This window comes from Lithobates pipiens, unplaced genomic scaffold (genome assembly GCF_037356315.1).
Source record: "Lithobates pipiens isolate NorthernLeopardFrog02 unplaced genomic scaffold, aLitPip1_a1.2 Scaffold_30, whole genome shotgun sequence".
Classification (NCBI taxonomy): domain Eukaryota; kingdom Metazoa; phylum Chordata; class Amphibia; order Anura; family Ranidae; genus Lithobates; species Lithobates pipiens.
Window position 1 is genome coordinate 61,517,221 of NW_027507791.1, and position 12,377 is coordinate 61,529,597.

General features: G+C 41.5%; 1 protein-coding gene across 1 annotated transcript in view; it reads left to right on the forward strand.

Moving 5' to 3' along the window:
- Positions 1-5,344: 5,344 nt before the first annotated feature.
- Positions 5,345-12,377, forward strand: part of LOC143942225 (uncharacterized) — a 29,300-nt gene continuing 22,267 nt past the window's right edge. The window contains exons 1-2 of the mRNA XM_077463477.1: positions 5,345-5,400; positions 9,800-10,135. Coding sequence (XP_077319603.1) covers positions 5,367-5,400; positions 9,800-10,135 — 370 coding nt within the window. The 5' untranslated portion in view covers positions 5,345-5,366. The remainder of the gene's footprint in view (positions 5,401-9,799; positions 10,136-12,377) is intronic.

Genomic DNA, 12,377 nt, shown 5'->3' on the forward strand with positions numbered 1-12,377 from the left:
GAAGGGGTTAACCAGGGGTGGCAGTGTAGGGGTTAAGTGTATCCTAGGGGCGTGTTACTAACTGTGGGGGGCGTGGCTGTGTGTTAGTGAACACTGATCTCTGCTCCAATTACAGGGAGCAGAGATCAGTGTCACTTGTAGGCAGAACAGGGAGATGCTGTTTACATCGGCATCTCCCCATTCAGCCTCCCCGTGAGATGATCGTGGGTATCCCTGCGGTGATCGAGTCCGCGGGACCCACGACTGAACTCACGGGGGTCCCGACTGGCACGCAGGCGGCGCGCACACAATGGCAGGGAGGCGGCGCGCACACAAAGACAGGGAGGCAAATACAAATGGATGTACCTGTACGCCAGTTTGCCTGCCCGTACCATTCTGCCAACGTACATTGGCGTGTGCCGGTCGGGAAGTAGTTAATATCCCCCAAAAATTTTTTTTTATTAAATGATCTTAGACATCTTAAAACTGATGTGTTAATGGTGCAAGAAACACATCTGAAGGTGGGAGCATTCCCTTTTCTTCAAAATAGATATTTTCCGAATGGTTATCATGCCTCGATTCAGGAGGCTAAAACTAAAGGTGTAGCCATTCTAATTTCTAATCGTATTGCGTGGTCTTTGCTGGATAAATGTCATGATTCAGGGGGAAGATATATCTTCCTCAAAGGGCTTATAGGAAATGTTAAGGTGACTCTAGCAACTATTTATGCCCCAAATGTACACCAAGATAGCTTCCTGAACAAAGGGCCAGAGAGGAGCAGACAAGGGGGTTAGTGGAAAGGATAAGGGAAATAGAGATACAACACAAGAAGATATTGGGAAAGGAAATAGGAATTGAACTAGCACATTTGAGAAGATAACTCTCTGATCTCCTTCGGTGTAAAGCAATGGCAATATTACAACAAGGGAGGAGGGTAATATATGAATCCGGAGATAAGTGTTGGCAAGAGAAAGTGTTGGCAAGAGAACTAAAAAAACAACAGTCATGGTCATATATATCACACATCAAAACAAACGGAGGTCAAAGACTTTCAATACCGAAAGATATTGTAAGGGAATTTAGAGAGTATTATAACTCACTATATAATCTCTCAGTGCCTCCCCTATCTCCCCAATCGCTGGAAGAATATTTATTATCCTCACACTTAGCAAGATTGCCGTCCCCAGCTCAAAGAAAATTGGAGTCACCAATTACAATAGAGGAAGTGTCTATAGCAATGCATTAGGACAACTATCGGCCCCTCCATCAGAAGCATTAAGAGCACATATTGTGTTAATCCCAAAAGAAGGGAAGGATCTTAGTCAGTGTGTAGCAGCTATCATCCCATATCGTTCCCAATGGAGAGTTATAAGATTTCGGTGATATGTCATCTGGTGAATGCAGCTAAAAGCTGCATCTCTACGTGTTGGAAGGAGACAGGTGCACCCCAGATTTCTATGTGGCTAAATAAAGTAAGAAGAACTGGGATTATGGAAAAATTGATACCTATGTCTTGGAGTAAAGGGAAGGCATGTCACACAGATATGGGCTCCTTGGGAGTTATTCTTGCCATCGGATGAGGGGAAAAGGCTGATTGAGAGGAACTAGAGGAGTAGGTTAGTTTGTTAAAGGCTACAAGACCCTGACTCCCGTTGGATGGGGGGGGGGCATTGTGAGGGGGTGTCCCCCCTTTTTTTTGTTATGTTTTGTTTTGCTGCCTGTTCTGGAGGCCCTTTTGTGGTGTTTTGGGCTTTAGAGCAGGTAGACACAAAGGGGAATTGATATTGTTGTATAAAAATAACAGGATTACAGCCGAAGACTTAAAGATTATGCTTTGATTTGAAATTTGATTTTAAAAGTAACATTATGCAAGTGTAATTATTGATTTATTTTTGTATTCCTGCAAAGAAATAAAGAATTAAAAGAAAAAAATAAATAAACTTGTATGGTGTGGCACTTTTTAGTTTTAAACTCCCTTATCTTCATCATAATCGTGAAAATCCTTCAGTGCTTTCAGAAAGGAACATTCCTGTATGCGTGAACGTGCGTGAATATTGGCACCAGAAGGGCTATTTGCCTGTTCCGACTCCTGGTTCCTGACTCCTGACTATCCTGATCGTCCAACTCCTTCTTGTGCCTACCCTGCACCTGCACCTGCCTACCCTTCTCTGGTTCCAGTCCTTCTGCCAGTGTGTCCGGTCCTGTCATCCCTGCATTCCAGATGCACACCAGCAGGTGCCAGCGAGAGACTTACCAGGCACTCAAGCTACTCCGGCATCACCTTACAAGGAACTCCAGAGAGCCAGGGCTGTAAGTGAGGTCTCCCTTAATGCTTCAGGCTCCACCACCTGGTTTGTAACAACTGTGTAGATGCTGCCTACATATGCAAAATAAAGATATAATAAACTGAGGGTTCCAGAGCCCTAAACCCAATTTCTTAGCCAGCTTGGGAAATGCAGGGGAAGAGTTAATAGTTGGTCTGTTAGTTCTGTCTTCGCGTAAGTCTATACTGTATATAATCAATTATCAAACTATTATCATGGCCGAATTGACACTTCCGGTTTCCATAAACTGTATGTTCTGTATTAACCATAACCAAGATGGCCACGAGGGCACTTCCTGTTATGGTGTATTTAAGGAAGGCTATGACGGCCAATCACGATCCCCTGATGAAGTCACGTGATTGACGTAACGCGTAGGGATTGGCTGTGACGTAATACCGGAAGTGACTTAAGACTGGCGGAAGACGCCAGGACACCATTTTCCTTATGTGATGTTTGTATTTTTATTCATGTGAGAGTCCTATCATTATTTTAATAAATGGAACCATTGATTTTACTTAATTCTACACTATTGGAGCCTTTACCCTTCTCCCTATATCCCTATAAGCATATTTTTGCGGAGGTCGCTGCCTGGTTTTCCTTATGGTTGATAGAGGGATGACTGGCCCCCTGGTGGCCCAGTGTGGATGTCCATAATGTTCGTGTTATTAACAACTGAAGACCCCCTGGTGGTAAAGGAGAGAATGGAGGCTATTCATTGTACTTTATGTGCTATTGTATCAAGGAGTGGAGGTGAGAGTTCTGAGAGCCCATATCTTTTTGCACCATATTTTACCTGCTGTTTCCTTGATAAGAATTTATTTGAACACTTCTGGTGCTGTTGAACATTATTGAGAGACTTATTTTTTATGGTGCCTGCTTTCCGAATATAAGTGTTATTATTATTTTTTGATTGCACTAGCACGTAGTACTTTATATATTTATAATTCTTTATATTAGCCACTATTCATCCTTTTGGACTTATTTATGATGCGTGCCATTGGATGCTGTGCTGTCCATCAAAGGAGGCGGGACTTTCTCTTAAAGAGGCCATTGTGTAAACAGGAGATTCTTCTGTAAGATGTCTTTGGCGCTCGTCCTGCCCTCCATGGCTGCACTGATGGTAATGGTAGCTGCATTCCTGGCAATGGTGAGTGAATTCCTAGCAATGGTGGCTGCATTCCTGGCAATGGTGGGTGAAATTCCTGGCAATGGTGGCTGCATTCCCGGCAATGGTGGCAGCATTCCCGGCAATGGTGGCAGCATTCCCGGCAATGGTGGCTGCATTCCCGGCAATGATGGCTGCATTCCCGGCAATGGTGGCTGCATTCCTGGCAATGGTGGCAGCATTCCTGGCAATGGTGGGTGAAATTCCTGGCAATGGTGGGTGAAATACCTGGCAATGGTGGCTGCATTCCTGGCAATGGTGGCTGCATTCCTGGCAATGGTGGCAGCATTCCCGGCAAAGGTGAGTGAATTCCTGGCAATGGCGGGTGAATCCCTGGCAATGGTGGCTGCATTCCTGGCAATGGTGGCTGCATTCCCGGCAATGGTGGCTGCATTCCCGGCAATGGTGGCTGCATTCCCAGCAATGGTGGGTGAATCCCTGGCAATGGTGGCTGCATTCCTGGCAATGGTGGCTGCATTCCCGGCAATGGTGGCTGCATTCCCAGCAATGGTGGCTGCATTCCCGGCAATGGTGGCTGCATTCCCTGGCAATGGTGAGTGAATTCCCTGGCAATGGTGAGTGAATTCCCTGGCAATGGTGAGTGAATTCCCTGGCAATGGTGGCAGCATTCCCGGCAATGGTGAGTGAATTCCCTGGCAATGGTGGGTGAATTCCCTGGCAATGGTGGGTGAATTCCCTGTCAATAATGGGTGCATCCCTGGCAATGGTGGGCGCTGCATTCCTAGCAATGGTGAGTGAATTCCTAGCAATGGTGGCTGCATTCCTGGCAATGGTGGGTGAAATTCCTGGCAATGGTGGCTGCATTCCTAGCAATGGTGGCTGCATTCCTGGCAATGGTGGCAGCATTCCCGGCAATGGTGGCAGCATTCCCGGCAATGGTGGCAGCATTCCCGGCAATGGTGGCAGCATTCCCGGCAATGGTGAGTGAATTCCTGGCATTGGCGGGTGAATCCCTGGCAATGGTGGGTGAATCCCTGGCAATGGTGGGTGAATCCCTGGCAATGGTGGGTGAAATTCCTGGCAATGGTGGCTGCATTCCCGGCAATGGTGAATGAATCCCTGGTAATGGTGGCTGCATTCCCGGCAATGGTGAGTGAATTCCCGGCAATGGTGAGTGAATTCCCGGCAATGGTGGGTGAATTCCCTGGCAATGGTGGGTGAATTCCCTGGCAATGGTGGGTGAATTCCCTGGCAATGGTGGGTGCATCCCTGGCAATGGTGGGTGCTGCATTCCTAGCAATGGTGAGCGCTGCATTCCTAGCAATTGTGGGTCTGCAGATAGACACTGACCCTTGTTTTGCTTCACAGTTCTTTATTTAAAATTTTAAGTTTTTTTTTTCCTGAAGCTTCCCTCTTAAAGTGAAGGTGCGTGTTATACGTCAATAAATATGGTGTATCCAAATAATACACTTGAGTTCATCTATTCACCACACACAGCCACAAAGGCAAGAGAATTCTTGTTGGGCCGTGTATTAGTGCTCGGATGGACCGAATTTTAATGGTTCAAAGAATGTCAGGCAAAATGGTCGGCCCTCACGCATGTTCACTTCATCAAATCTGACCCTCTTTGAAAAAAGTTTGGACATCCCTGCTCTAATAGAACAAATTTTGGAAAATGCTTTCATTGGTATATTTAACAGGCACGAAAGAAGCAACAAAGATGTAAATATACTTTATTTTTTCCATTTATGATGCCACATTTTACATAACTTATGCTGTAGTTATTTATTCAGCTTCCAAAAAGAACAGTATGTTTTCATCAATGTACATCAAAAAAGAGGTAGGGTCTGACAGGAGGAGGGTTTTCCAAGAATATGTATTAACGTAAAAGCATAAACCAGAAATCAGTATACCACCACCACCACCAGCAAACAAACATGAGGCTTTTCAATTTACTCCTATTCTCTGAAAGTAAGTCATTTTGATTTCTCAGAATACTGTTTTGCCTACATTAAAATTAGTTATTTATAACAAAAAACAGAAGAACAAATAATTTGAAAACTAAATTTGCATATGACAAAAAAAATATTTGAAATGTAAAAAAAAAAAGACAACATATAATATGGAAGTCTGATCTCTGGTTAAAATCGTGTTTTAGTTTATGTATAGATATTATTTATTATTATTATTATTATTATTATTAGTTCTGTATGCAATACTTTTTAATACTTTTTCATGAAAATATTGGAATACTACATAATCTGAAAATTGTAACTTTCATGAAAATTATGAATTTTTAGTAATCTTAATGCATATTAGAATTATTATCAACTATGTCTAATGAACACAGGGTTAAAATCAATGCATATTATACAATTTACTAATATCAACAAAATCTGGATTACATCAGTAAAATAAACAGTAACTCCATAAACCACAATTTTCTATTGAACTTCATAAATATACATCATGTCAAAATAGTTTTTGCTTTTTAACCACTTTCAGACCGGACCAATTTGCTGGTCAAAGACCAGACCACTTTTTGCGATTCGGCACTGCGTCGCTTTAACTGACAATTGCGCGGTCGTGCGACGTGGCTCCCAAACAAATTTGACGTCCTTTTTTTCCCACAAATAGAGCTTTCTTTTGGTGGTATTTGATCACCCCTGCGGTTTTTATTTTTTGCGCTATAAACAAAAATAGAGCGACAATTTTGAAAAAAACACATTTTTTTAAACTTTTTTTTTACTTTTTGCTATAATAAATATCCCCCAAAAATATATAAAAAAACATTTTTTTACCTCAGTTTAGGCCGATACGTATTCTTCTACATATTTTTGGTAAAAAAAATTGCAATAAGCGATTATTGATTGGTTTGCGCAAAAGTTATAGCGTTTACAAAATAGGGATAGTTTTATAGCATTTTTATTAATAATTTTTTATTATTTTTTTTTTTACTAGTAATGGCGGCGATCTGCAATTTTTATTGTGACTGCGACATTGTGGGGGACCCATCTGACATTTTTGACACATTTTTGGGACCATTGTCATTTATACAGTAATCACTGCTATATAAATGCAATGTTTCCTGTGTAAATGACACTGGCAGTGAAAGGGTTAACCAGTGGGTGGCAGTGTAGGGGTTAAATGTTCCTAGGGGTGTGTTACTAACTGTGGGGGGGTTGGGCTTTCATTTAGTGTACACTGATCTCTGCTCCAATCACATGGAGCAGAGATCAGCGTCACTAGTTGCTAGGCAGAATGGAAAAATGTTGTTTACACAGCATTTCCTCCATTCGGCCGCTCCGTGAGACGATCGCGGGGATGCCGCATCAGCATCATTTCCTGCTGAAGCCCGCACTGTCTCCTGGGATCTCGTCCAAGTAATCCCAGGAGACATTGCGGCTAATGCACCCGAAATCTCGCGAGATTTCGGCTAATACACCCGAAATCTCGCGTGATTTCGGCTATTACAGCCGAAATCTCGCGAGATTACTTGGACGAGATCCCAGGAGACTGTGCGGGCTTCAGCAGGAAATGATGCTGATCCCCGCAAGAGACCGCCCATCGCCGCAGGGGAGGAAAATAAAAAACGACGAATTACAAAAGGTAGATTAATACAAAAAAACATGTGGCATTATCAAATGTACGGTCTAGAGGCAACAGAATGGGCAAATGTATTATTATGAGTGCAGAACCGCTTTAATACTTATATTGTATAAAACATGAAACAAAAATTAAGTTCTCCAAAGAAAAATCTTTGATTAAATCCATAACAGTAAACAATTCCCTACGGGATCCAATCACTAACATGTATGAGTTATCTGAACAGAATCTTTATTTTTTCTCAGAATAATTCTCTTTTTAAAATGTGCAACTGACAAACAAAATTATATCATATAGGCGTTGTTAACCTTCAACATCTATATTTCTGATTTATTAATCAGAAGATATGATATGGGTTTAAAAGAGAATCCTATTGACCAGGAAAAGAAAGGTTTAACATAACACCCTTTATTAGAGTAAGTTACAGGTCTATATACACAGAAAATATCTATAGTCTAAGGTCTTACATCAAGGAAGAAAATACTAGGTTGTAATATAATATTTCACATGCAGGAATACAAAGTATATTCTCTAAGACAGTATATTTAGTCACAAGCATACAAGCATATTTAGTTACAAGCCACACCTTAACCATAATTACCCATCCTTACAGAGTTCCACTCGTGACCACTGCTTCCCAAAAAGAGACTGTTCCCTCCCTTTGGCTTTGGGTAAATCCCTTCATGCTGATTCCCCATTGGCTGCCTTAGCTTGGATCGTGATTGGATGGCTCACTACATAAGTCGGCCCCCTTTCATGCAAATCCTTGTGACTATTCTTAAACAGAAGACTTAATTGGATTTCCCCAGGAACTTAAGCAATGATTATGGTTGGACTCTCCTCATTGTCTACCCCAGCATGGGGTCCTTTGAAGTGAGTAGGTGTAGAACAATGGGAGTGGCTTCTCCATATGGTGTATACAAGTCTCGGCCCCGCATTGTCTGCTCTTCCCAAGCCCCTGGGAGGGGGAGGCATTTTACCTGACATTCCTAGATGCCGGCCAAATGAGATCTATTTCTAATTACAATATTTTACAGATATTAATGAAGATTTCACATAAACTCATAAGGCAACAGCGTGAAATCTGTATTTTTTACATGAAATAAATATTTAAATTTAAAAACTTTATGTCTCATAAATTATTACTATATCTCAAGGCAGATGCTTGTGATATTTTAAAAGTGATAACCTGTGTGATAATCTTTGTGAATGAACCCCACTCTTAAACAAACACAAAATATTTTTGACTTGGCTTAAATATGGGTTCTTTGGTCTATCACACATCATTTTGTAGCTATTTTATTTTGCCCTCCTCTGGATTGAAACAAAGTTTGTGAAAGGTTAAAGTGTATGTCCAGACAAAACTTTTTATTTAGTTATTGATAGGGCTGGGAAATATTAGAACCCTACTGAGTTTATGCTGCTGTCCTGGGGTATTTTTTACGGAGAGTTCTTCAAACGTACTGTTCTATTAACAACAGCTTTACCAGCCATAAGGGCAGGATAATCTACAGCGGGAACATACAGTGTAAACTTGATGGGCATTTGTCTGTTTTTAGCTAACTATGAATTGTAATTTGTGCTTTTGTTTTACCCCATGGAGTAAAATGTAATGTAGAAACATTAAAATGTTGACAGATTTTGTTTAATAAAAGATATCGGTAGAATTTTAGCACCAGATATGTCACTTGTTATTTTATTAAATGTGTTATATGTTTATTAGGGCTGTGTAAATTAAAGATTAATTCCTCAATTAATCGTTAATTTTTTTGATCAATCAAAATTTTTTTGATCGATCAAAATACTCACCTCTCCACCGGCTTCTGGGTCTTCGGGGAGTTCCATCGGACATCCTGTGACGTCACAGACATTGACGTCACTGGACTCCTCCCCCTTCCCCAAGTGCCTCCGTATGCTAATGAAGGGAAGAGGGAGGAGTCCGGTGACGTTGAAGTTCTGATTGAATGTAACACGTACAGGGAGGAGCTACACATGACGTCACCCACTGCTGCCCTACGGAACTAACACAATTGTCTGCTTTACATGCTGTGTTTTTATCATCTTTATGTGAGTAGTTTGTGTTTGAACACAAAAATGAAATCTTATACTTAAGCGGTGAGCACTTAGATCTTTTCTTTCTACCCATGACCTGGCGTCCTTGCTGAGATCTAAGGAGACATGAGAGAAGTTCATGGTCCGTGTTGGCCCTTTTGATACCCGCTTGCATGGCCACCTGTTTGCACAGGGACCTATGCCATAAGGTGAGAGTGATTAGTTAGACCAGAGGTGGAGGGATTGTCAAACTACTATGTAAAAAAAAAAAAAGTTACGTCAGTGCTACAGTTTGAATTTAAAACGTATTTGTGTGAACTGTGAAGTTAAGTCATGGATTGTGGAAACTCACTAGTGTCAGGGGATTGTATATAGTGTATACCACATTTACCACTGACTAATGCAGAGTTGCAATGCAAGGAGATCAGCTAGTAGTTGGATCTGTATATGCGTTAGAATTAATCAAAATTAGTAGATTAATCGATAAAAAAAAAAAATTTGATTAATCTAACACAAAAATTGTAATCAGTAACAGCCCTGATGTTTATCAAAACTATACCATCAATGTATAACACATTCTAAATATATAGCAGCTTACTAAACTTTAGCTTCAAAGTTTTTCATAGAATGGTACCTAAACATAAACCTGTCATATATTTACATATATAATGAAGATATTTTATGCTAAATTCTGATGTATCTTCTCTTCCAGTGGTTGTCTCACAGATGGTTCTGTATCAACCTCAACACATTGTGCCGGCTCATGTTGGTGCCACCTCAGTGATCAGCTGTGTGTCTAATACAACAATAGAAGATGGAAAATTAATTTCCTGGTACAAAAAGAGCTCAAAACCTGCAGAAAGCTATAAACGAGTGAAGGCCTGTGATAAGGATAACAATACCCATAAATATGGATGCAAAAACTCTGTCTATATGACAAACCTGGTGATTTATAATGTGCAGATTATTGATTCCGGAGTTTATTTCTGTGCATTCCATTATGTGACTCTGCTAAAATTTAGCAATGGGACAGCTCTAATCATAAGAGGTGAGACATTAGTTTTATAAAACATTTGTTTTAGGACAAGGTAACATGAATACCTAATTTATAGCTCAGTTTATATACAAAGGCATTTTACTCCAATGTTTCAGCCACTGCCTTTGGCTGTTATTAGGGCTAATAGCTGGCACATTTGAGTAAAGTGTTTGTTAACCTCAAACAAAAAAATACAGATCCTGGTCCCCTAAAAGCAGGATAAACAGCACAGTGCTTGTACTGTGTAATCTACCCCTCTCTAAACTGTAAAAAACCTCCCTGAACCCTCCACTTCCTGTGTCACAACCACCGTGTCACTGTCTTGGCCCCTCCTGCAGAAGCCATCCATTAGAGCGGCACAACGGCCATGAGTCATGTGCCCGGCCTGAAGACAACTCTAAACAGGTATTTACAAGCCTCAATTTTACAGAAGACTTACACAGTGTGCTATGCCAGGCTCCAATAGAGGGGCTGGCATACATTACTTATATGGGTTAACAACCACTTTAAGTATCTTTAAATCGATCTAAATGTTACCTAGATGGCATTTAGTTTGCTAAGGCACTGGGGTTTATTTATTAAAGGCAAACAGCCTGTTAACCTTGCAAGGGAAGTTTCCACCAGAGCTTAGTGAATGAGGGAAGGCTGTGCTGACTTCCATCATCCTATTATATGCAAGCAAAAATGCATTTTTTAATTCTCCTTGCATGTAATTGGGTATTCTTTGAAAATAACATTTTACCAATGCCAGTATGCTCTTGGAAAGTTCCTTTGCAATGTGCAAATTCCCTAGCAAAGTGAAAATTCCCTTACAAAGTGAACAGGCTATTTGCATTTGATCCATAAAAAAAACTTGCTATGCTCAACCTAGCCAGACCCAATAGCCGCATCAGTAGGTGGTGCTGCATTAAGGGCTCCTGTATGCCCTATGTATTCAACTGAAAAATTATATACCGGCACTCGTCAATGGGCTTGTAAATCTTCTTTATTAGACACCTAGGTAAAAGTCACTAGCAAAAGTAATAGATCGGACATGTTTCAGCCACCAATAGCCTTACTCATAGCAAGCTGGACAATAGATTGGTTTCATCATTTGTAACCTTCCACCTATAGGTGGAATCCATCCCAGGTGGATGCTAAATGAGCCAAACCACAGCTACAAGCCAAACAGTGCAAACGTTATAAAACATCCCACTTGCCTGACCTATCACCACTGTGCTTTTGATAAAACAACCCCACTGTGTCTTATAAACAGTTGCCATGTTTTTTTTAAATTAAAAAAATTACATTTTTATAATTTTTTTTAATCTTGTGTATATTAGCGCTTCCGTTCTATTGCAGCCTATTTCAGCCACATCCTGTCTACCTGCACTCATCTGCACATCATTGCTCTGAAACATACAATGATGGACCATGCCTGTCTAATGCTTGTCAGCATTGGTACTTGTAGTCTACACCAGTGTTTCTCAACTCCAGTCCTCAAGGCACCCAACAGGTCATGTTTTCAGGCTTTCCATTATTTTGCACAGGTGGTTTGATCAGTTTCACTGCCTTAGTAATTAACACAGCTATTTCATCTGAGGAAAATCCTGAAAACCTGTTGGGCCGTCTTGAGGACTGGAGTTGAGAAACACTGGCCTACACCAAGAGCTCAGTGACAACACAGGAATACTATTGAGGAACGGTTGTCACAATATAGCAGGAAGTGGTTAGCTAAGCAAGGACCTGTATAGCAGGATTGGGTATTATTTTAACCACTTAATAACCGCCCTATAGCCAAATGACGGCTACAGGGCGGTTTCTTAACTCTGGGAGGCCGTCATATGACGTCCTCCCAGAATTCCGCTCTCGCGCGCCCCCTGGGGCGCGCACTCGAGAGCATCGAGAGCATCCGTGACCGCCGGGTGCATCACGGATCACGGTAAACGGCCGCTCATAGCGGCCGTTTACCACGTGATCGCTCCGTCAAATGACGGAGTGATCACTTGTAAACAAACCGGCGTCATGTTATGACGTCGGTTCCTCCCTCCCCCTCTCTGTACCGATCGGAACAGCGGAGGGGGAAGAGATCGGTGTCAGCAGCGATGTGGGCTGCATCTGCAGTGCCCACATCGCTGCTCACCGAAAATTAACCCCTGAATTCCCTGCAAATACTCTGCAATACCCTGCCATTACTCTGCATTACTCTGCAATACCCTGAAATACTCTGCAATACCCTGAAATACTCTGCAATACCCTGCAATACCCTGCAATA